At 47.8% G+C, this 24,270-nt stretch overlaps 1 protein-coding gene across 1 annotated transcript in view; it reads left to right on the top strand.

The window, feature by feature from the left end:
• Positions 1-24,270, top strand: part of CLEC16A (C-type lectin domain family 16, member A) — a 239,663-nt gene that overhangs the window by 101,571 nt on the left and 113,822 nt on the right. Inside the window, exons 14-18 of the mRNA XM_006867243.1 lie at positions 280-402; positions 4,712-4,821; positions 5,619-5,663; positions 10,428-10,478; positions 13,931-14,059. Of these exons, the coding sequence (XP_006867305.1) occupies positions 280-402; positions 4,712-4,821; positions 5,619-5,663; positions 10,428-10,478; positions 13,931-14,059 (458 nt within the window). The remainder of the gene's footprint in view (positions 1-279; positions 403-4,711; positions 4,822-5,618; positions 5,664-10,427; positions 10,479-13,930; positions 14,060-24,270) is intronic.

Below are 24,270 nucleotides of genomic sequence, written 5' to 3'. Positions count from 1 at the left end.
CACTCAATGGTGTTGAGTAGAATGTGAAAACATGGCTTGATTTTCATTTTCTTTTCCTAATTACTGTCAGTTGTTGCAGTGAGGCTGATGGCCATTTCCAAGGAGCCATAGGAAGTGTACTTGTTACGACACTTGCTTGAATTCACTTGACAGAAAACAGTGAGGTGCGTTACAGTCCAGACAGTACGCACACACTTTGGAAGCAGGAATCACACAGACCTTGGGGTAGAGGTGAGGCAAGTCTGCTCCATGGTCATTGTCACCTTTGCTTCATTGCAGGCATGGATCCGGAAAAATTAGAGCGAATCCAGCTCCCGGTACCAAATGCACCTGAGAAGACCACCTACAACCATCTCCTGACCGAAAGGCTCATCAGGATAATGAATAATGCGGCCCAGCCAGGTGCCTGGAGAGTGTGGTCTGTGTGCAGCGGGAGTGGGGTCCGAGGGACCAGGGCCACACATTGGCCACCAGGGTCAGGGCTTGAGCTACCCCAACACTAGATGAACAGAGGCTGCGCAGGAAAGGGTACCACTGACTGATGGGCTGGCAAGGGCTAGCCATGCCCCCTAGACCTAGCCATAGTCCTAACCCTAACTCCTTACTCCTAGCTTCACACACACACACAAGTAAACACAATAAAAACACAGGTCTTCCTTTTAAATATAAATGAATTAAGTAAATAAAAATTTGATGTCAGAAGAGACTTTGAAATTTGCTCTTGAACCTCAAGTAGCTTAAGCAAATGAAAGAAATGCTTAAGTAAAAGAGCTGAATAGAAGATTGCAAATGATGTCTTGAGAAGAAAATGTAAGTATTATAATGAAATGTGGAAAGACCTCGAGTTAGAAAACTAAAATGTTCAGCATTTCTCAAGCCTCAAGTAGCAATACAAGGGGGCTTCAGAAGTTTCAGGAAAATTGGAATGAACGTTTTGAAGCTCCCGCATTAAAGGATTCTGTGGGCAAAACATTGAATGACGCAGGAAGCCTCAAAGGAAGATGAAAGGAGTATACAGAGTCACTGCACCAAAAATAAATTCCCTGACATTCAACCATGTTAGGAGGTAGGATATGATTTTTTTAAAAAAAAACAACCCCGTGGTAGTGAAGGAAGAAGTCCAAGCTGCACTGAAGGTGTTGGCGAAAAACAAGGCTCCAGAAATCAACAGAAGGCCAATTGAGATATTTCAGCAAATACATATAATGCTGGAATATTTTCTCCACTGTGCCAAGAAATGTGGAAGACAGCTACCTGGCCAACCAACTGGAAGAAATCCATGTTTGTTAAGTATTCCAAAGAAAGGAATCAACAAATACATAATTAATATAACATGCAAGTAAAATTTTTCTGAAGATCATTCAAAACCAGTTGCAGCAGTGCATCGACAGGGAACTAACTGCCAGAAATTCACACCACATTTAGAAAAGAAAGTGGAGATGGGATATCAATGCTGATGTCAGATGGATCTTGACAAAGCATAAAAGACCAAAAAGATGTTTACCTATGTTTTGTTGGCTTTGCAAAGGCATTTGACTGTATGGATCATAATAATTTATAGATAACACTGCAAAGAATGGGAATTTCAAAACATTTGTGTTCACATGTTCATAGACCACGAGGCAGTCATTCGAACAGAACAAGGGGATGCTGAATGTTTTAAATTCAGCAACAGTGTGCGTCATACTTGGATCCTTTCACCATCCTTACTCAGTCTGCATGCTGAATAAATACTCTGAGAAGCTGGACTACGTGAAGGAAAATGTAACATCAGGATAGGAGGAAACTTCGTTAACAACCTGCGTGGTCAAGTCCACTTCGCTTGCAGCGAGCAAGGTTGTGTCATCTGCACATTGCAAGCATTTCATATATGGATTGTACTTGAACATAAGCAGAAATCCTCATAAATAAACCAATAAACATCACGATTAACAGAGAAATGAAGTAAAGGATTTCATTTTACTTGGACCCCTACAATCAATGCCCATGGCAGCCGCAGTTAAAAAAACCAAAGGATATACCGTATTGGGAAAAACAACTGCAAAAGGCATCTTTAAAGTGTTCAAAGCAAAGATGTCCCTTTGAGAACTAAGGGGCTCCAACCCAAGTCTTGGTATTTTCTGTCCCCTTATGTGCATACATGGGCTGGACAGGGAATAAGGAAGACTGAAGAATGGTTGAGGCATTTGAATTATGGCATTGGTGAAGAACACCTGAACTAGAAGAACAAACCAATATGTGTTAGAGAAGGACAGCCAGAATGCGCCTGGGAAACAGGATGACAAGACCGTTTCATATACTTTGACATGTTATCAAGAGGAACCCATCCCTGAAGAAGGACATCATGCTTTGCAAAGTGGAGGGTGAGCAAAGAAGAAGACCCTCAGTGAGTTGGAATGGCACCGTGGTACCAAAAGTGGGTTCAGACATAACCGTTGTGATGACGGCATGGTGGGTGTTTCGTTGTGTTCTACATAGGTCACTGGGAGTCAGAACTGACTAAAGACATCAGACGGCAACAGCAAACAGGAATGGTGCTGAGGTAGAGAAGTCCTGATCTCTAGGTGAATTCTTTGCTGTGAGGGCACGGCCCACAGCCTACCCGAGGCATCAGGAGCATGAGAGCGTGGACCCTGGTCATCTCAGGCAAAGAGCAGAGTTACAAGACTGTGACTGGAGAATGCGTCAGAAGCAGAGGGTGTGTGGGTTCTGAGTGGTGGCCAGTGGAGGGTGACCAAGTGGAAGGACCTGGAGGTAACGACAGTGTATCAGGTCAGCGGCCTCAAGGGCCTCAACAAGCATTTTGAGAGTATGTTCATGTGACGTGTTTACAGAGTGCCTCCTGCATGCCAGGCACTATGTGTGAGTGACAAGGGGACAGAGAAGAGTGGGGCCGTCCCTGAAGGAGCCGGAGCGGATGCTCTGTGAAGTCTGAGTTCAGAGGGGGTTAGGACTGGATTGAACAGCTGGAGGCATGGGCATGGGCTGATGAGACGGCTACATTTTACTCAGAGGTGGCCTAGAGCAGCCAGAAAAGAAGAGCGGGGCACAGGATGAAGGGGCCTCTATGGAGTGGAGGAGGGTAGAGTGAAGGCTCCCTGATGGCTGATTAAAGACAGCCCAACCCGTTTGTCTGAAAAGAAGGGTTGGGCAGGTCCAAGGGCTGTCTGACTACTGTGTGGAAGAGCAGGAGTACCCCATAGACTCCTCTCAGGAAAGCCTACCAGTGGGAGGAGGTAGCTGGGAAGGAGGAAAAGTTTTGCTGGAAAATCATCTTGTGGCGCTGCAAGTTCAGTTTCAGTCGCAAAGTCAGCATTTCAGGCTCATCAGGCGCTCCTCGGAAACCCTGTACAGGATTGCTATGAGTCAGAATCGACTTGGTGGCATTTAACAACAGCAGAAAGGCAACACGAGGGGTGTGGAGAAAGAAAGTTTTCTGGATGGCGCAGCTGTGGGTGTTGTTTCGTGGACAGGCAGGATGAAGCACGGCTGAAGAATTCATCGAACTTAGACCCACAGCCTTTTTCCGGGGTGGCCTCAGCTTCGGCTCATGCTCGAGCAGCGTGTTCTGTGTGTGTACTTCAGTCTTTTGAGGGATCAGATTCCCTCTGTGTCTGTTAACAAGATGGCAGGCAGAGGAATGCGTGGTGGTGATGCCTCTACCCCAGCGAGGCCTTGCCCTCGTCCTCTCGCTGTGGAGACCCATGGAGGAGTTTGCATGAGGACAGTCACACCAGTCAGGCTGCCACAGAGGCTTTTGTGAGGAGCCAGGTGTGCAGTTCACTGCAGCCCGGCTGAGAGAGCCTAGGCAAGTCACTTCCCTTGTCTTAAGTCAGGTCCTCAGGGCCGCACGTATAGAACACTCAGCACCTGCCTGGCCCACAGTGTGCTCGAAGGCTGCGTTGGTCACACTTGGGTGTCATTGACTGAAACCCAGGTCAAACTGGTGTTAATAATACGACAGAAATAAGCACACGCACATGTGTTGACCTGGGTCACTAAAAAGTCATTGGTATCTGGGCTTCAGACATAGCTACATCCAGAGGTTCAAATCCTGCCTCCTCGTCTGTCTTTGGTATCTGTGGTTCTTTGAGCAGGGTCCAGCCATCCCTCCTCTCTGACCAACCAGCCTAGTGGAGGAGGGGGTCAGCTCCATCCAAATCACATGACCAAGTGGGGCCAGCGACTCTACAAAGGAAAATCTCTCTCTGAAGAAGGAAAAAGATTGCTGGAGAAGTGAAGAAAATAGCCACAGATTGCCACTTTCTAATAAGCCTTCAGTTATAATGAACCAGTTATAATGAACCAGTTATAATGAACCAGTATAATGAAGCCTTCTGTTATAATGAACCAGTTGCATCAAGTCAGTTCAGACTCATGGTGACCCCACGTGTATTAGCGTAGAACTGAGCTCCTTAGGGTTTGGGCTGATTTTTTAGAAGTGGGTCACCAGGTGTTTCTTCCAGGGTGCCTCTGAGTGGAGTCAGCCTTTTTTAATCTTTGGGTTAGCAGCTAAACTGCTTAACACTTGCACAATCTTCTTTTCTCCCCTCGTCCTGGTAGAAGGCCTTCTGGAAGTATTTGGCAGAGCCCATTTTGATGGGGGCTTTGCCTTGTAATGGACTGGCGGGGAGGGGCTGGCATATGGGGGCTCCCTCTGTGTCCCTGCTGGGTGTTTGGACCTGGTGTGATTGTGGTGCCTTGTCTGCAGACGGGAAGATCCGTTTGGCGACGCTGGAGCTGAGTTGCCTGCTCCTAAAGCAACAAGTCCTGACCAGCAGCTGCTGCATCATCAAGGATGTGCACCTGGCCTGCCTGGAGGTGAGCCTCTCCTCCTCACTTTCCTAGGACCGCCAGGACAGGAGCAGCAGGCGGCTGGGCGGGCTACTGCTGGCCTGCGCATCACAGTCTGGGGCTTGATGTCCCCTCCAGCTCCGGTGCCACTGGAGACTTGCTGCAGCTGGGATTTGTGTGAAGAGCCACTAACTGTGGCGTTTCAGTGCATTCTGTTACAATTATTTGGCTTTTGTGTTTACTCCCAGGATTTTTCCTTTTGTCTTACAAAAGTGCTCTATGTATATATGTGCACACATAACACACATGTACAGTTGTCATGTTTTCAGCAATTTTTAACAAACAGTTCCATGTTTACTTCAGAAAATGCAAGAGCAGCAAAAAGTGACAATAGTTAACACTTTTGTGTGAATTTACACTGTGCATGTAGCCACAAGCACACACACACATCCAGCGCACTTACAAAAGTTTGTGGAAAATTGGTATTAAAAGATAATGGGATTTTTCTGCAAACTCTTTGAAACCCATATATATATAGACATATGTACACAAATGAAATTTCTTTTTATGAAAATGGAGTGATAATGGCCACATTTTGTAACTCATCGTCCCTCCGTTCCGCTCATTGGAATGTCTTCTCCTCTGCCCACTTTTATTTTGTGGTCACTCCCCTGCTTGCCTCTTGGTATGAACTACATCTCCTATTACTGAGATGAGCCCAGCATATGTTTTCTCTCCATTCAGACTTTAGACTTAACAATTTACCCAACTCGCTGACCTCCGCAAGACTTGCCTCCTTCACGCCTTTCTCCTCTCTCTGACAGGGTGCCAGAGAAGAAAGTGTTCACGTGGTGCGGCATTTTTATAAGGTAAAGCGCTGGACAGCGTCTGCCCTGTACCAACAGGGGCGTGCTGTCTAGGCCTGTGCACATTGAAGTCACAGGTCTTGGGTTCTTTTTTTCTGAGTGAAAAATGTTCCATGTCCTAATCTCCAGAGCTGTGGTCTCTGAACTTTGCAGCCCATCAGTGAAAGTTTTGAACACTCAGCTCTCTGATGTTGTTAAGCGCCATCGAGTCAATTCTGACCCATAGCGACCCTGTATACGTTTCTAAGGAGCTGCTGGTAAGCTTGAACCACCAACCTTGTGGTTCAAACTGACCTTGCAGTCCAGCGCACTAACCCACAGTGCCACACCAGGAGTCCTATACCAGCTCTCCTATACAGACTGTCTATTTATGAATTTTAAAGACATTTGTTTATTTGTGAATTTATATATAAATTATGAATTGTATGCACAAATTGGTAAATTATGTACAATGTGCTTATATATGAATATATGTGTGTATATACATATATATAAATTCTGTACATGCCATACATAAGAACATATATATGAATTCTGTATATTATATGCATTTGTTGTGAAAGTTTTGAGCACTCAGCTCTATGTTGTTGTGGTTGTTAAGTGCCGTTGAGTCAGTTCTGACTCATAGTGACCCTGTATAGGGTATCCAAGGAGTGGCTGGTAAATTTGAGCTGCTGACCTTGTGGTTCAGACTGACTTTGTGGTCTTGGGCTTTAGCCCACAGCACCGCGGTGGTGGTGGTGATGTGCCTTGGAGTCAGTTCCGACTCATAGCGACCCTGTACAGGGTTTCCGAGGCTGTAAATCTTTTCTCCTGCGGAACGACTGGTAGTTTCAAACTGCTCACCTTAAGGTTCGCAGCCCGATTCGTAACCACTACACTACCAGAGCTCCTTCCACAGCGCCATAGCTTCTAAAAAAACAAAACTTCATACAGGTTTCTAAACATATATCATTACATTTAGTGAGATTTTTGTAACATACCAGTGCAGGACTGGGCAGTGTTTCATTTATGGTCTTCATAATCTGGAAAATTTGTTGACGTTTGTCTTCAGGTTCCAAATGAGTCATTTAAAAAATATCGAATCATGGTGGTTTTGTTTAGCTCATGTCTTGAGTTACGATGTATTCTTAGGCGAGGCTCATCCTGTGTTAGCATTGGTGGATTGAGCCATATTCCAAATAGGCCTAATTATTTTCACATTTGTTGGCTTACAGTCAGGTCCCATTGGGCGTGGGTTCCTCTCCAAATGTGGCTGCTGCAGGCCCCCTGGAAGGGGAGGCCGCTCGGCTCCACCCTGTTGTTCACCTGTGCTTTCATTACTAGCAGTCTCTCAGCCTCAATTTCTGTGTGGGAACCTTTACAGCCATTTGTGCATTGTTCTCAGGGTTCACTGAGATGAAACCAGGTCATATAATATGGAAACCCACCCACCAGGCTTCGCTGACCTCCATCCAGCTGTAGCACGTAAGACATGCCCGGGTGAGGATGGCACCACCACTAGCCCAGATAGGAAATCCCAGGCTCCCAGACCCACTTTGCCTCTAGTGAGGGCAGACCTCCTTCAGCGCCGCAGAGAAGGAAGCAGAACCCTCAGGATTGCATTTGGCATCTTTGAGCCTCCTTCCAATATAGCTCTAAGTTTATTTCCCAAGTTGTAGAAGTTTTGCAGCAAGTTTATGGGAATGCTTTCCCACATAAAACAACAGTTTTAGATGGATCAAGTGTTTTAAGGAAGGTCGGAAAGACCTCAAAGATGAATCAAGAGAGGGAAGACTGATGGTCAGCCTCGACAAATGAAAAAAACTGGCTAATGTCCAGAAACTCGTGGAAGAGAACCATGGAATTACCACTGATGCAATAGCTGCTGAAGCTGAGTCCTCACATGGCCCAACAGTTTCACTCTGAGGTAGACCTTTTGGCCTCAGCAGGCTTCTGACCAGATAGATGCTGAAAGCATTGCAGGAAGATCAGCGAGCTCAAAGAACTCATCTTTCCATCAGTCTTTTAAGTAAGATCAAAGCCAATGTAAACAGTTTTAAGGAACACATCCTAACGAGGGGGTGAGTCTTGCACTTACCATTGTGATCCAGAGAGCAGGATCCCATCAGAACACTGGCTTCCAAGCAGATCTGCGGGGTCCGTTACATTCATGGCCAAGAGGTGAGCTTATAAGTTTATGATGACCTTTTTTTTTTTTTCCCAAAGGAATCTTTCAAACATAGGGACCCAAACTTAGGGGTCCTTCCAAAGGGATCTATCAAAGATCTTGATAGATCTTCTTGAAGGACACAGGATAGCCACAGGTTTATTATGAAGATGTTTTAAGAAACTGAAAATTACATTGGGTGAGAAAAAGGCCAGGAAAGTTGCAGTGAGGAAATTTTGTCCATCATAATTGCACCTGCTCATTCTTTGAAGGCAGCAGGGGCTGTCCTATGACAATCTCACTGGGAAACCTTACCCTGTCCACTCTGCAGCCTGCTCTTACCCTTCACACTTTTTTTTGTTGTTCCCAAAAGTTTAAAAAATATATATTTGAGCCCCTTAAAATGCCAAAATTACTATTTTGATGTGTAAATTGAAGAGTGTGAAATTCTTCAGGGAAGAGATGGAAACAGTTCCTTTGAAATTATAGGAGGGACCTTGAGAAAGTTCGTAGAAAAGTTCGATTATGTTTTTCTTTTGCTGACCCTCTACTTTATCCTCCACGTGATGTCCTTCTCCAGGGACTGGTCCCTCCCGATGACATGTCCGATGTGCATGAAAGCACATCTCAGCATCCTCACTTCTAAGACACATTGTACTTGTACTTCTTCCAAGACAGATCTGCCTGTGCCTCATTAATGCTGGCCAACTGGAGGACGTCAAGTCTCACTTCAACCCTTTGTCGGGAATGATAGCTTTCACTCTCTGACCCTCGATTTCTTGATCTGTACAGTGGGTTGCCAGAAGAACAAACAAATCTGTGGTGGAAAAAGTGAAGCTGGAATGCGCCTTAGAAACAAGGGTGGTAAGACTTTGTCTCACATACTTTGGACATATTGCTAGGAGAGACCAGTCCCTAGAGAAGGACATCTTGCTTGGTAAAGTGGAGGGTCAGGGAAAAAGAAGACCCTCAACAAGATGGATTGATACAGTGCCATCAGCAATGGGCTCAAACCTGGTAACCATTGTGAAGCTGATGCAGGACCGGGCACTGTAGAGGGGTCACCAAGAGTTGGAACCTACGTGATGATCCTGGGACTGCAGAATACATAAAGATGTATTTACAAGCATTTTCTTAGAAGGGTTTCCTTTTGTATTAACAAAGGGAGGACTGTATTTGAATTTGGGCTCCTGCTGCCTTCATACCCAGGGTTTTTTTCTGTAAGATTTACACTGTAGATGGAATGTCTTAGAAACCGTTGAATGGTTTCAGGGATTGTAATTTCCATTGGTGGTATCTGGAGGCTACTTGGTGCCACTTAACAACAACAACAACAGACCATGCAAGAGTATTCAAGTTTATCTGTAGTTCTGATAACTGGAAATAGATTCCCGCTCCCTGTTTTCTTCTCTTGGACTCATTCAGGACTCAGGAGAGAGACAAGAATTCTAACAGAGCATCACACAGCTTAATCTCCTGTTCTGTCCCTACCTCTGGTCTTTCTAGCAGTGACCATGAAGGCAGTGAGCATCGTTCTCCCAAGCCCTTCCAATGGCAGGCTGTATGCTCCACACATCACAATGACCCAGACAGGCTGTCAGTCAATCTTGCAGCAAAGCAAAAAGAGGCTCCAAGAGGTAGAACTTCCAATATGTGAACCCTGGTTCACATATTTCAAAGAGCTCTGGTAGCGCAATGGGTTAAGTGTTGGACTGCTAATAAAAAAAATTGGCAGTTCAAACCTCATAGCCGCACCGTGGGCCAAAGATGAAGCACTTTGCTTCCGTGAAGATTTTCAGCCTTCCAAACCCTGTGTAACAGTTCTATGCTCTCCTATAGAATTGCTTTGAGTTGGAATTGGCTCACTCGCTGTGGGTTTTACATGTATCACGGAGTTCCCAGGTGGCACAAACAGTTAAGCACTAGACTACTGTAAAGGCTGGTGGCTCAAATCCATCCTAACCACGTCAAAAAAAAGTGGTAAAACTTCACAGCCATTAAAAAACCTGTGGGGTCGCTATGAGTTGGAATCACCTTGACGGCAAGGTTTTGGTTTTATGTATCTCAGAGCCCCTGTTCTGAGGGGACCTTCCAAGCAGACTCATGACCCTGAGGGAACTACAAAATCTCGAAGGAGCGCCTCAGAATCAACAGAAGAAGCCGCCTCATTGTACCGTTAAGCCGGTGTTATGATGCTCCTTTCCTTTCAGTGGTTGGAACCTTCTCCCTTTACGGTGGCACTTTTACCACATCTTGTTCTTTCTCCAACCATTCTGGATTAACCAATATTGCTAAATACTTGAAATATTAACCTCTTCTTTCTGTATTTTAATTGTATATGGTGCTATTTTTGCTCTTATTTTAAATTAATTTCTGCGACCAGAGAAATCTCACTCCTTAGCTTAATGGAAAAAAGAAAGGGGGAGAAAAGTATCGTGTGGTGCAATTTGATATTGTGAGTGTGTGTGTTCACGTGTGTGTCTTGCTTCCTGGTGATTTACGAGAAGTCACTAATGAGAAACAGATGTCCCCAAAAGCCACAAACTGGAGCTTAGAATACTTTGTTGTTTGTGGAGGGGAAAATATGAATAGCCTTCTCTCTCCTCCTTTCTTCTTAGGGAGAAGAAATTTTCCTGGACATGTTTGAAGATGAGTACAGGAGCATGACGGTAAGGGACTGGCCAGAATGCTCACGTTGGTGTGTCCCTGCGGCTGCTGAGCCCACCCAGCCAAGCTGAGAGGGACTCAGTAACTGGGGGATCTCCGACCAAGTGAAGCAAACTGAGCATGGCACTTTTCCATCACCACCTTGGTAGAGATTGCAGATCAATCCACCGCTCCCAGGATGGGTCAGAAAGAGCCACTTTGATGCGAGTCATATTTTTGCAGGCTTCTTTTTTCAGTAATTATTTTAGTGTTTTATTCTTCTCAACCAGTTGAGGATAAACTTTAGACATTGTGTCCCTTCATCCATAAATACATCCACGTGTTTCTCTTAAGACCAAAGGCATTCTCTTATTCATCTTTAGGACAATTACCACATTAAGGAAGTAGCATTGCTACAACAAGGAGCCCTGAGATGCAGTGCTTAAGAGCCTAGCTGCTAACCTCAAGGCTGGTGGTTCAAACCCACCAGCCGCTCTAAGGGAGAAAGATGAGGCCAGCTACTCCTGTGAAGATTTACAGCCTTGGAGGAAATCTGGTGGAATGGCTCGACCCTGTCCTGTAGGGTCAATCTGAGTCAAAATTGGTTTATTGATACAACACTGGAAGCAGAAGGAACACCCTCTGTTGGTGCCACAGCCTCAAGAAAGAGACACGCTCTGGAACATTCCAGTGGGGTGATGGGTTGAGAGGAAAACAGCTCAGCTCAGCCACTCACCAGACCTTGTTGGAAACAGGATGCCAATGATGGTAGCTGCTCCCATTGGGTTCCTGTGAGGATCAAGAGCTTTAATATGTAGAAGGTACTTTACAGGGCTGGCACAGAATCAGCCCTCTTCCCCATCAGGGGCACTGAGCATCTCTTAGGAGGAAGGACAAAATCTGGAAAGTGCGAGTGGCGGTAGTTGTACAACATGATGAACATGAATAACGTCACTAAATTGTCCACATAAAAAGTGTTGAAGTGGCAGATGTTTTGTTATCTACGTATTTACCACATTTAAAAAAGAAAGCAGTTTCGGGGCCAAACCAAAACCAAACCATAGGCATCAAGATGATTGTAATGCATTGACCCTAATGGATACAATTGACCCGTAGCCTATTGTAATGATAGTAAAGCATTGACCCTAAAGGATGCAGTAGAGCTGCTTGGTAGGGTTTCTGAGATCCAAGCTTTATGGGAACAGACAGCCTTCTCTTTCTCCCATGGAGCAATGAGGGGGGTTTGAAATGCCAACCTTGTGATTAGCAGCTCAGTGCTTAATGCACTATGCCACCAGGGCATCTCAGTACTGAGACAAAAGGCACATTACGAACATGGACTATGTAATGAGATAACACGTGGCTTTCTGCTCCTGCAAAGATTTACAAGCTCAGAAGCCCTATCCAGGGTTGCTTTGAGCAGGAACTGACTGACGGCCCTTAACGACAGCAGCTTGCTGTTCTGCTGGGTTAGTAGGTGATAGATGGTCTTCCTCGTGGGCATTACTCACCAAAGAGGGAAGCGATTTGGGACATTTATCATCAACCTAAGTGTGTAAGGTGTCAGAAAGGGGTAGGCAGGGAGGGAGCGCCAAGAGGCTCTTCTGCTTCCAGCCCCTTCACCTGGGGCCTGCACACAGCCAGACGCACCACACCCTCCTCATGGCATGGATGGGGCCTCACAGGAGCCTCTTCAGGGGGCAAATGTAAGTTTGGCGTAGTTCATCTCCAGAGTTGCCCAAGGTGTTCACAGCAGCCCTTGCGCAGGCCTCCTCATGGTCACACGGGGCTGCTCTTGTCCACCCCTCACCTCTTAGGTCCTCTGGCCTTTGAGGTGAGTGTCTTTGCCCACAGACTGGTAGAGCGACATGGCTTTGGCTGTCGTTCATGGTTCTGTCCCCTCCATCATGTGATTCTCCAGTTTGGCTTCCTGTTTGGAATCATAGGGCTCGTGTGTTCATTGACTCTGTGGAAAACCTTGAGTTTTCAGCCCCACCACATCTAGCCCTCTGAGACTCCATAACTGGCCAGAGACGCCAGCTGCTTCAGTGTTGTGCCGGGGCCTTCTTCAGCTGTGAAGTGGGGCCTGTGCCTTGTAGCTGCCTGAGCGAGGTGGAAAACCCTGTGTACTCCCACCCCCAAGGAGCTTCCTGGCTTTGTTGCTCTGTTTGTCCTGTCGCCTGCACAATGCCCTGCTCTCCTAAGAAACACAAAGCCGAACTCCCCCTTTCTCTTACCCGCTCCAGTCTCCTTAACTAAAAGTCAGTCCTTAGCCCATCCACCGCTGAGGGAAAGGAAGTGGGCCCAGAAAGCCAGGCCTTGACTGTTGCATGAGGCGTGAGGAGTCTTAGCAACAGCAGGCCTGAAGGGGCTTACGCTATGGGCAGAGAGCACAGGGGAGCTTCAGGAAGAGGCAGGAGGGGGTACAGAAGCTTGGGGCATCTGGATGGCTGGATTCCATGCTGCCCCCTGTCCCCCTTATTCAGCTCTGTGTAACATGGGAACAGTGGATGATCACTTTGAGACCCACTTTCTGTTTGAAGGGAAGACACCAAAGAGGTTGTGAGACTTGAGGAAGGTAAAGGAGTTCTATAGAAGGTTCACCTTTGGAAAGTGTCGTTTCTTTACCGTGCCAGGCATGTGAGGCGGCTGTGTGGGGTTGCAGAATATGAGCAGAGTCAGTGGTTCACAGTGATGAAGGGACCTGTCCCAGTGGGGAGGAAATGTCACCATGCCGCTCAGTGATGGACGGCTGTGTGCAGGTGGCAGTGTGGAAGGAGCAGGGCAGTACGCCCCTCCATGGCATGCACACCTCCTTCCTGGAGCTCATTGTCCCCCAACGATAGGGATAGTACTCTAACACACCGTCTGGGAGGCATGAGTTTGGCAGGTGTGTGTAGTAGATGTTTGACAAGGATTTGCTGGTTTATTCATAAAGCATATTACCACGGCTGGGAAACAACTTGGGGTCTGGAACAAGACCAGCCTGGGTTTGTGTCCTGTACCCAGCCATCGGCTTCTTGGAGCTGCAGTTTTCTCGTCAGTAAATGGAAGAGCATCCTTGTCGAGTTGCGAGTGGGTTGACCAGGAGCCGGCACATGAAGCGCTTAGCTCGTAGGCCTGCCCTGTGGTCAGTCCTCATTCAACCGGAGGTCATCGCTAAGACTGTTCCCATGGAGGCATGCTCACCCTCAAAGGGTGGGTCATCCTGAAGGGTTCAGCCTTGGAGAGCCCCTGTGTCCCTGCTGGGGGAGTGCAGTGCAGAGGGAATGAGGGTTAGAAAGCAAAGCTTTTCTTTGCCAGGAAGCAACTTCTCCAGTGTCCGAGCTGTCACTTCAATTATTGTAAAATCTTGCAGTTTAGAAAAACATCCCCTCAGGCTAGCTGGGGAACTGCCCTGGCCCAGCCTGCCCCTTAGGTGAGTGCCCTCCCGCCTGGCCTCCCGTCTGAGAGGTTTCTCGTGTCTCCTTCCTAGATGAAGCCCATGAATGTGGAGTACCTCATGATGGATGCCTCCATCCTCCTGCCCCCGACGGGTACCCCACTGACGGGCATCGACTTTGTGAAGCGTCTGCCGTGCGGTGACGTGGAAAAGACCCGACGGGTGAGTGGGCCCTGCCTGCCCTTCTCCCAAGGCGCTGACCCCACAGCCACTCCCAAGGTCTCAGCTCTAGTTCACATAGTGGGTGATGACCACCCTCAGGGCTAAGGGTGTTGCCCTCTGCATCACAGCGTTGGAATTCCTCTGGCACCAATAGCAGTTGCAGACAGGAACCCTGAGCTGTGAGAGGAAGCCAGGAGGCTGGCTTCCTGCCCGGGACCCCTAGGAGACTGTGCGGCTGATGACATGCTGGTTCTCCTGGCCGCTGAGGGGGTGTGAGAGTGCGGTCGTTCTCAGAAGCTGGCTGGATCGCGCTGCCGTCATCAGCACACATGTTTTTTCTGAAGCAGGCGCTCTAGGAAACCGACTTAGCGAGGCTGTTCATGGTATTTTATCACCCTTGTAAGATCGCAGTTTCTTTCTTGGAAAGCACCAGAACCTTTTCCTAGAAACTGCTTCCCTGGAGACAGAGCGGTACTGGATAATACAGAGAGCTCAGCACACCTGTCCCAGGTTATCAGCCTGCACTTTCCTCCCTGTGTAGCCTGGCGGCAGAGATGGTACACTTTTTGGTGTTTGAAAAGCAAGAGTGATAGTCAGTGTCTGTCTCAGACCAGAGGATTCTATGGCCTTCCTTCACCGCTCCTCCTTCCACCCACGGCCCCCCCACTCCTGGTCAGCGGGGTACAAAGGAAGTCAGACCCATGAATCTTATGTCAGTTCACATTCCTGGTTGGCTGAGCAAACCCACAAAGCTCACCACACAACCCACCGTGCTGTGCAAGCCGCCCACGTCTGTCTTCCAGAGCCTGGCCCGGGCTGCAAACCCCACCAGCCGGGCACCGGCTTGCCTTATTGGGTGACAATGTCTGCATTGGCCATCCCTGGTACCAACACCCTCGGAGGACTGGCACCTTCTTAATGCACACTCACCTGGAGCTGACCCAGGAGATGCTCTAGGTGGGCGTCTCTTCCCTGCGGGAGAGGATGCCGGGTCCCCAGGCAGAGAAGGCCAGCCTCAGGCCTGCTGAGGTCCTGAGCCAACAGGCCAGTGGGCAGTGGGCAGAGAGCTGCTCTCTGCCTTCGCTATGGTTCATGGCTCAATTAGATTCTCTTAACATCATATGTGATTAGAGGAAGCCTAGTGGCACAATAACTGCTGGCTGAAAGGTCAGTGGTTCAAACCCAGCAGCCGCTCTACAGGAGAAAGATGGGGCTGTGTGCTCTAGGGTCACTCGGAGTCAGAATTGACTGGAAACAGTGGGTTTGTCTTCTGGGGGTACAAGCAGGTGTGTCCCTCATGACAAAGTGGATCTTTTGTATCTGTTATCTACATGGATTTTCTCATTTGATCCTCACAGCCACCTAGAAAGTTGGCACTGTTGTTAGCCCCATTTTATAGAGGAAGAAACTGGAGCCCAGAGAGGTCAAGTGATTTGCTCATGGTCACTCAGCTAGTAAGAAGCAGAGCTGGGATTCATCCTAGGCTGGGTAGCCTCCTGAGCCTCCTAAACACCTCACCCTTTGGCCCCTGGCTCCCACTGTTGTTGTTGTTGTTAAGTGCTGTCAAGTCAGTTCTGATCCATAGTGACCCTGTATAGGGTTTCCAAGGGGCAGCTGGTGAGTTTGAACCACCGACCTTGCAGTTCAAATGGCTTTGCAGTCTGGCGCATTAACGCATAGCGCCACCCCAGGATTTCTTGGCTCCCACTCTACCTCCTTATATGGGCCACCTCAGTACTGGACTGTCGGGGTTCAGGACCCATGGACTGGAGGCCGAGGTGAGGAGGAAGGCAGGGGGTGTGTCAGGTTCCTAATCCCACCTGGGCAGGCTCCAGAGGGGATGGGTCTTAAGGCAGAAGATGAGTGGTCTGGGCAACTGATGGGGGAGGCAAGGGCTCATTCTGGCTCCTCCCAGAAGGTCTGGCTTTAGAGCCTAGGGAAGTGACGAAGCCAGAGAATGGGCAATGCCAGGGCCTGGGCTCCTTGGCTGTCACCTGTGACGCTGTCTGATGACATCCTGCCCTGCTTGATGAGCGGAGTTGGGGTGGCATGTGTATCTCATCCCTGACCTGCAGGACAGACATGGAGGAGGCAGGGCTGAGACACACAGTGTGGTCCAGGACACTGTCCTGAGATCCCCTCCTCTGGGCCTCGTTTCTTCACAAGCAGCATGGGCCGCCTTTCCAGACTTACTGTGAGGGCTGGAGGCAGGCTTGGCTCCAGGGGCCTGGCAGGTCCCCAGTGACAGCCCGGCCCATCTTACCGCCACCCCCCTTGCCCGTCACATCCCCCTCAGGCGCCAGTCCTCTGGGGTGACAGCCCATTCCCTCACCCTTGCCCCATATGGGATGCCTGGTCCATATTGCTGACCGAGGCACAGACTCCCTTGGGACCCCCTTTGGGATCTCTGGTTAGACTTTTCTGCCTCACAGATTCGCAAAAGCAGCTCTCAAATCACAGAACCTGTTCATTTCCAAACAAGGGAGAAGACAGCAGAATGACATGAAGTACAGTAAGCCACCTCCAATCAGAGCCCTCCACCTAGAAATACTTGGTTTTGTGACTGTAAGAAATCTGTTTCTGAAGAATTTTGGCTGTTGACCCTCAATCCTGTTCCTGTAGCCAGCCAGGAATCTTGTGGAAGCTTAGCTCCTCAAGCCCATTTCAAAAATCAGAGCACAAGAGTGTACTTTGAATTTTAGCTAAAGGAAGTATGTTGTTGTTGTTAAGTACTGTCAAGCTGGTCGGCTCATACAACCCTGTATTTGGTTTCCAAGGTGCGCTTGAGCTTGAGGTTCAAGCCAACCTCGCAGTCCAGTGCAGTAACCCACAGCGCCACACCAGGACTCCAAAGCAAATTTTTGAGGGTTTATGTGGTTCGTTTCAAGTTTTTTTGCTTGTTTCCAGGGATCATTCCATGTCATCCTTTTGGATTCAAGGGTTCTTTCTTTAGTGTTTGGGGCTGCCCCCCACCCCAAGCCCACGCCACCAAGTAGATTTATTTTAACTTTGAGGAGGCTGGCTCTTTTCAAAAAACCCACACATTTCAAAGAGATTCATACAACATTTCCTAGTGAACCATTTCTAATGTTTAAAATATTCATTCATGTAAGTGCTGGGTCCCTGTTAGGTGCCAAGCATAGGACTGAGATTAGGAGTGGCGAACTGAACCAGGCAAAATGCCCCTGCCTTCTGCCCCTAACGTGGTGGTGGTGGTGGTGTGCCGTGGAGTCGGTTCCGACTCTTAGTGACCCTGTATACGATTTCTGAGACTTTAAATATTTACCAAAGCGGAAAGCCTCATCTTTTCTCCCTCAAATAATAGGTAGTTTCGAACTGCTGACCTTGAGGTTAGCAGACCAACTCGTAACCACTACGCTACTGGAACTTTAGGGAGACAAATAAAAAGCAAATAAATAAACAATAGTAAACAAACGCTATGAAGGAAAGAAATGGTCAGGAACAAGAGACCGGCTTTTTCGATCAGAGCCATACCAAACCCACCGCCGCCAAGCCGGTTCCAGTTCATGGCAATGCCTTTTTATGGAATTAGATTGCTGGGTCATTTTTCCTTGGCACCAGCCTTTAAGTTAGTAGTCAAAAGCCAACCTTGGTCAGGAAAGCTAGTGAGTAGAGGTGCTATTCGTGGTGAAACTGGAGAATGAGTATTCAGTAGTGTATGGAAGTAAAGGAGGGAATTCCCAGACAGATAGAAGTGCAGAGGTTGAGGTCAGAAAGAGTCTGGCTGTGCCAGGAGCCGGGTGTCTGGAGTGGGGTGAGGGGACGGGGAAGACTGGGAAGCAGGATGAACAAGCCGTCAAGCTAGAGGAAGATATCTGGCAATGAAGAGGTGCTTCACACCGTATTTATTCGTTCAACTGGATCACTAAACAGCTTCATGATAAATGGAGCTAAGATTGAAGTTGTCAAAGATTTTATTTTACTTGGATCCACAATCAGTGCTCCTGGGAGCAACAGTCAAGTAATCCAAGGTCGTATTGCTCTGGGCAGATCTACTGCACAAGACCTCTTTGAAATGTTAGAGAGCAAGATGTCCCTTTGAGGACTAAGGTGCACCTGACCCAAACCCTGATCTTTTCAGTTGCCTTGTCACATATGAATGATTGATGCCTTTGACTTACGATGTTGACATAGAATGTTGAACATACCAAGTTGCTGTTGTTGTTGTTAAGTGCCATTGAGTCAGATCCGACTCATAGCGACCCTGTGTAGGGTTTCCGAGGAGCGGCCGGTGAGTTTGAACCACCGACCTTGTGGTTCACACTGATTTTGTGGTCTAATGCTTATCCTACAGTATCACACCAAGACTCCCAGAAAAAGGAACCTATCCGATGCTCCTTAGAAGCCAGGATGGCTATGCTGTGTCTCACATGCCTTGGATGTGTTACAAGGATGGATCAGGCCCCAGAGAAGGACGTTCTCGTGTTGTTGTGAAGTGCCTTCGAGTCAGTTCCTACTCATAATGACCCTGTATAGGGTTTCCAACTGCTGTTGGTGGGTTTGAACTGCATTATCCTTGGTACAATGTTGTTATTGTTGTTATGTGCCGTGGAGTCGGTTCCGACTCATGGCGACGCTGTACAGGGTTGCCAAGGCTGTAAATCTTTCCAGGAGCAGAAAGCCTCCTCTTTCCCCCGCGGAACAGCTGGTAGTTTCGAACTACTGACCGTGAGATTAGCAGCCCGATTTGTAACCCCTGTGCTACCAGAGCTCTTTATTTAGAGGGTTAGTTAAACAGAGGGAGACCATCAAAAAGAAAAGACCGGGTTTACTGGTCAGAAAGAGACTGGAGGAACCTGAGACTATGACCTTTGACCAGTCGTCAGGTCTGGAAGGAACTTGTGGCCCAATTTTCAATCAAGCAGTTGCTGTTGTTAAGTGCTGTCGAGTCAATTCCATCCCCTAACGACCCTATCTATAGGGTTCCCAAGGAGTAACTGGTGAGCTTGAACCACCGACCTTGCAATTCAAATGATTTTGCAGTCTGATGCCTTAGCCCACAGTGCCACACCAGGACTCCTAGGCAATTAGTAGATAAGTTTATATGGGGGACAACAACAGTAGCAAGATCTCCTCACCATGGAATGGTCAGTCATTGAAAATCAAGAGGACATCATTTTCCTAAGGACAAAGTTGAGAAGAGCTAGGAAGGGGGGTGGGATGCAGGTGGGAATCAGGGAGAACACGGCAGGTAATGTCCTTGCATGGATGGGATTGCAGCCATTGAGTTGAAACAAAGTGAATGATTTGTTGAATGTAAAGCCAATGTTCTTGTCTGTAAACGTTCATTCAATTCACAGTAAAAAGTTAAAAAATAAAAAGAGGAAGACCCCCCAAAGGGGATTGACACAGTGGCTGCAGCAATGGGTTCAAAGGTAACAGCAGTTGCGAGGATGGCACAGGACCAGGCAGTGTTCCCTTCTGTGGTACATGGGGTGACTATGACTAGGAGACGGTACCTAGCAACAACTGGTCTTTCATTTGTTGACCATTTTCTAGGGGCCCAGCCCTGTGCAAGATACAGAGATAGAACTGTGAATAAACAAACACCAGATAAGACCAAAATAGCAAGAGTGACTCTCAGCCATGCCAGGCGAGACGGGAAAGGCACATTGAAATGAAGGGTCTGCTGAGGACAGTCAAGCAGAGCCTTCAGACTTGGCCTGGACCCACCGTGTGTAGGGGCAGTTGAGAAAAGTGATGGGAAAAGAACACTGGTTCATGAGTTAGGTGTAGTCCGAACTTAAGCTGTATGACCTTGGATAAGTTCCTCAACTGCCCGAGCCTCCAGTTCCCCATGTGTCTTACCTCACCACTGTTGTCCTGAGTAGAAGACGTAGTGGCTGTGAATGAGGAGCCCCGGGCCTGGCAAAGCGTGAGCTCCCAGGAAATGCTGGCTGTAAGTGATGGATGCAGCTTTCTAGCATCATAAGTGAGATCCAAGTGGGATCATTCATCAACTAAAGCCACCCAAGTGTAATGCTTACCCAAGACAGAAGAAAGAGACTCTGGGACAGGGGTTTTTTGGTGGATATCACATCCTGAAACCTACCACCTTTAATTCATAATCTCTGACGCCATTATGAAATCAATGTATCGGCATCAAGTTTTATATTTCCCTGCGTTCTGTTTCCCGGTTCCCTTGTAAAACCATAATAAGCTTTTGTGTTTATCACTATTGACCTTGAGGAAACAGGATATTTAACTTTACTTTATGGATGTATATAGTTCATCAGAGAAAAACAAAATTATGTGTCATATTTCCAAAGTAGAAGGAAAAGAATTCTCCATCACAATAAACAGACACTTAGGCATTTTGGTGTCCCCCTCCCAGTGCTTGTCTGCAAACATCTTTTCATGTTTGCAGATTGCCCCATAGTCCTCCCAGCACAGCCCTGCTATAGCCTCTTGTCACTGTAGCCAAAGAATTTTCCCATGTTGTGATACAGTTATAATAACTCAAATTCCTTTTTCACTGCATAAAAGTTTTCTGTGACTTCTGCCCTAACTTACGTAACCATTTTCCTGCCCATAGACGTTGTGGTTGGTTCCCATATTATGTTATTTTTTCCCTAACTGAACTGTAATGAAGAGCTTTATGAATACAGTGTTTTCTTTCTTTTGGGTTATTTCTTTAGGATAAATTCCCAGAAACGGAATTTCTGGTTCAGAGGGTATGAACATTTCTTTCTTTCTTTCTTTGTGTGTGTGTGACTCTCTACAGATTGCCAAATCGCTTTCTCACTGGGTTGTGCCCATTTTAAACAGCTCCCGCACCCTTTTAAGAATGACTGACTTGTAGAGCCATTCCTGCGGGCTTGGTGGGCTTCTAACCTGGGTGGCTGTCACCCAAACTAAGCAGCCTGCAAATGCAACGAAGGAAGCGGGAGCGAAGGTGCCAGCAGAGCATTTGCCCCAGGCCAGTTCCAGGCTGTGTCCCTCACCTGCCCACACTGGCCCTGTGAGCCAGGCTGCTGGGTAATTTCTGGGCTTGGGGTTTGTGTGACTTGCCTAAGCCTCAGGTTGAGTTAAGGTATGGCTGATTCTGAAACTGTCCTCTAGCTCGACTCAGTGAACCATGTCCTAGGGACACTCCTTGCCAGAATTTGTTCCCAGACACCTGGAAGTAAAGAAACTGGAGGTGTCTCTTTATGATTTAGCTTGGCACGGTCTCCCCTTTCAGGGCCCAGTCTCCTCCTCCTTCCAGAGTCCGTTTTCCTGATGTGTTTTGGAAGTATCGGAAAGCATAGCCATATGTTGTCTGCCTTTTAACAATACTTTGAAATGTGCATCTTCTTTTAGCAAAAAAGAATTTTTTTAAAAGCTCCATGGGTGGCACACTGCTAACAGAGGAGCACAGTGGTTAAGCACATGCCTGCTACCTGAACTGTTGGTGGAGAAAGATGTGGCGGTCTGCTCCTGTAGGGTGATGGCCTTAGAAACCCTGTAGGGTTGTTGTCAGAACTGACTCAATAGCACTGGTTGTTTTTTATTCTATCTTATACTTTTTTTATATATATTTTTGTGTTGCTGCAAATGTCTTGCATTTCTTGCTTGCTGAGCAAAAGCAGATGTTTTACTTTAAAAAAAAAAAAAAAGGCTTCTCTCAGGAACCACATTCCAAACTTTGATCTTTGAAGGTTTTAAGATTTTAGAATGAATTTCTGATGTGTAGAAGCCACACCAGCATCTATTTTCTCCCTCCCGGGCTCTGGGCCTGCCTGGTTTCTTTGCCTCTTTCACCCCGAGAGGGCAGGGTTTTGACATTCTGACGGAGCCTGGTGATGATGGGCTGGACCTCCTTGTCTCATTGTCCGTCGTCTCTGAGGTCATACTTTCTGATTTGAGAGCTCTCGTGTGGTACTGTGGGATACTGCACTAGACCACAAGGTCAGTTTGAACTACAAGGTCGTTGGTTCAAACTCACCAACTGCTCCTCGAAAACCCTACACAGGATCGCTATGAGTTGGAACTGGCTCAGTGGCGCTTAACAACAACAGCTGCACTTAGGATTTCTTGTGTGGCACTGTAGGATCAGTGCTGGATTGTGAACCACAAGGTCAGCAGTTCAAACCCACCAGCTCTTCCCCGGAAACCCTATATGGGTCTCTGTGAGTCGGAACTGACTCAGCAGCACATAACAACAGATGCAGTTATCAACAACAAGAAGCTGTAAAGCATGTCAAGTGTAAACCCATCCCTGGACTTTCTGCAGTCCTTGTGGGCTGGCCCGACTGTTTGAACTTCCTCCTGATTGGCTGGCAGACTCCTGCCCCAGCTCAGTAGTGGCGTGAACCTGGATCACTCTGCCCTCTCATCTCTCTTCCTCTTCAAGCTGTGCCAGCACAGTGCCTGGCACCCGGTGGGCGCTGAAGAAGAGGAAACGATTTTGATTCTGAACAGAGTTGTTGTTAGGTGCCATTGAGTTGGTTCTGACTCCGAGTGACCTTATTCACAAAAGAATGAAACACTCCCCTGCCAGTCCTGTGCCATCCTCACAATTGTCTTTACACCAGAGCCCATTGCTGCTGCCATGGTGTCAGTCCATCTCATTGAGGCTCTCCCGCTTGTTCACTGACCCTCCACATTACCAAGCATGATGTCCGTCTCCAGGGACTGGTCCTTCCTGACAGTACCCGTAGTATGAGAGACAAAGTCTTGCCACCTTGGCTTCTAAGGAGCACTCTGGATGTACTTCTTCCAACACACATTTGTTTTACTCTTCGGGCAGTCCATAGTACTTTTAATATTCTTCTCCAACACCATAACTCAAATGCACCAGTTCTTTGTTGTTGTTAAGTACTGTGGAGTCAGTTCCGACTCATAGTGACCCTGCACAGGGTTTCTGAGGCTATAAATCTTTACGGGAGCAGAACGCCTCATCTTTCTCCCACGGAACCGCTGGTAGTTTCAAACTGCTGACTTTGAGGTTGGCAACCCAACTCATAACCACTATGCTACCAGAGTGCCATCAAATCAATTCCAACTCTTAGCAACCCTGTGTACGGTTTCCGAGGAGCAGCTGGGGGGTTGGAACTCACACCTTGTAGTTCACAGTACAGTGCTGATGCTAACAGGGCCACTTTCACATCCATCTGAGGTGATTGAAAATCCTGTCTAATCGATGGAGACATGCTGCTTTTTCTTCTCATCGTTGCTGAGGTCTCTACGGAGACACGGTTTTACAAACACGGGAGAAAGGAGGCTGTCTGCTCCCCCAAAGATAGGCAGCCTCAGAAACCCTGTGGTGAGGTGGAACTGACGAGAAATGGTACACAGCAGCAGTGTGCATACAGGTCCTGGTGTGGCTCTGGACGATAAGCATTGGACTGCTAACTGCATGATTGGCAATTCCTTGGGAACCCTAAGCCGGAACCGACTCCATAGCACTTAAGAACAACATAAGATAAGCGCTGAACTGCAAATGACAATGTCTGCGGTTGAAGACCACCAGCCAATCCACAAGAGAAAAAAAGAGGCCGTCTGCTCTTGCAAAGATGTGCAGCCTCAGAGACCCTATGCAGGGTTGATAGGAGCCTGAACCACCTCCACGGAGCTCACAACACCTTTTACAAACAGTTGAGAACAGTCTGATACTAGTGCCACCACCATTCTCGTCCCATCAAAGGTGACCTTTCTTCTCCAGGGCCTTCGAGTTGACACAGGGCAATGCCTGACCTCAGAAGAGGCCTGCGGGATAGGTTAGCTCTGCCATTTTCCTTGTGAGAACAAGTCCAGGTCTCCCTTTGGTTCCGGGCCAAGACAGTTTAGGGTTAAGGGTGTCAGATGGGAATTGTCCTCCTTCGTGTTTGGGGAGGAACCTTGCTGTGTAGACCCAGGCTCCCCTCACAGCCCCCTGGGGCTGGCCACAGGAAGGCCTGAGAGTGTGGACCTGCGTCTCTGTGTGACTCTCAGTGATCACTGGGCCCATCCTCTCTGGTGCCCAGCATGGTGCCAGTCAAATGATTGTATTTGGGGACAGCAGTTGCCCCGCCAGCAAGGTGTCAGAGCCTCCCAACAGCCCTGCAGGGTAGCAATGACCCTCTGCATTTCACTGAGGGCAACTGTCCTGCTCAGCATCAGATGCTGGTCCCTCAGGCCAATCCGAAGTCAGGGAGACATGGTGACCACCCCTCTGCTTGCTGTCCTTTCGGTGACCAGATGGCCCTGACCAGGATTCAGGGAGGGAG

This window comes from Chrysochloris asiatica, unplaced genomic scaffold, assembly GCF_000296735.1.
Source record: "Chrysochloris asiatica unplaced genomic scaffold, ChrAsi1.0 scaffold00102, whole genome shotgun sequence".
In the NCBI taxonomy this organism is placed as follows: domain Eukaryota; kingdom Metazoa; phylum Chordata; class Mammalia; order Afrosoricida; family Chrysochloridae; genus Chrysochloris; species Chrysochloris asiatica.
The sequence above is the reverse complement of the archived record's forward strand: the minus strand, read 5'-3'. Positions and strand labels throughout refer to the sequence as shown.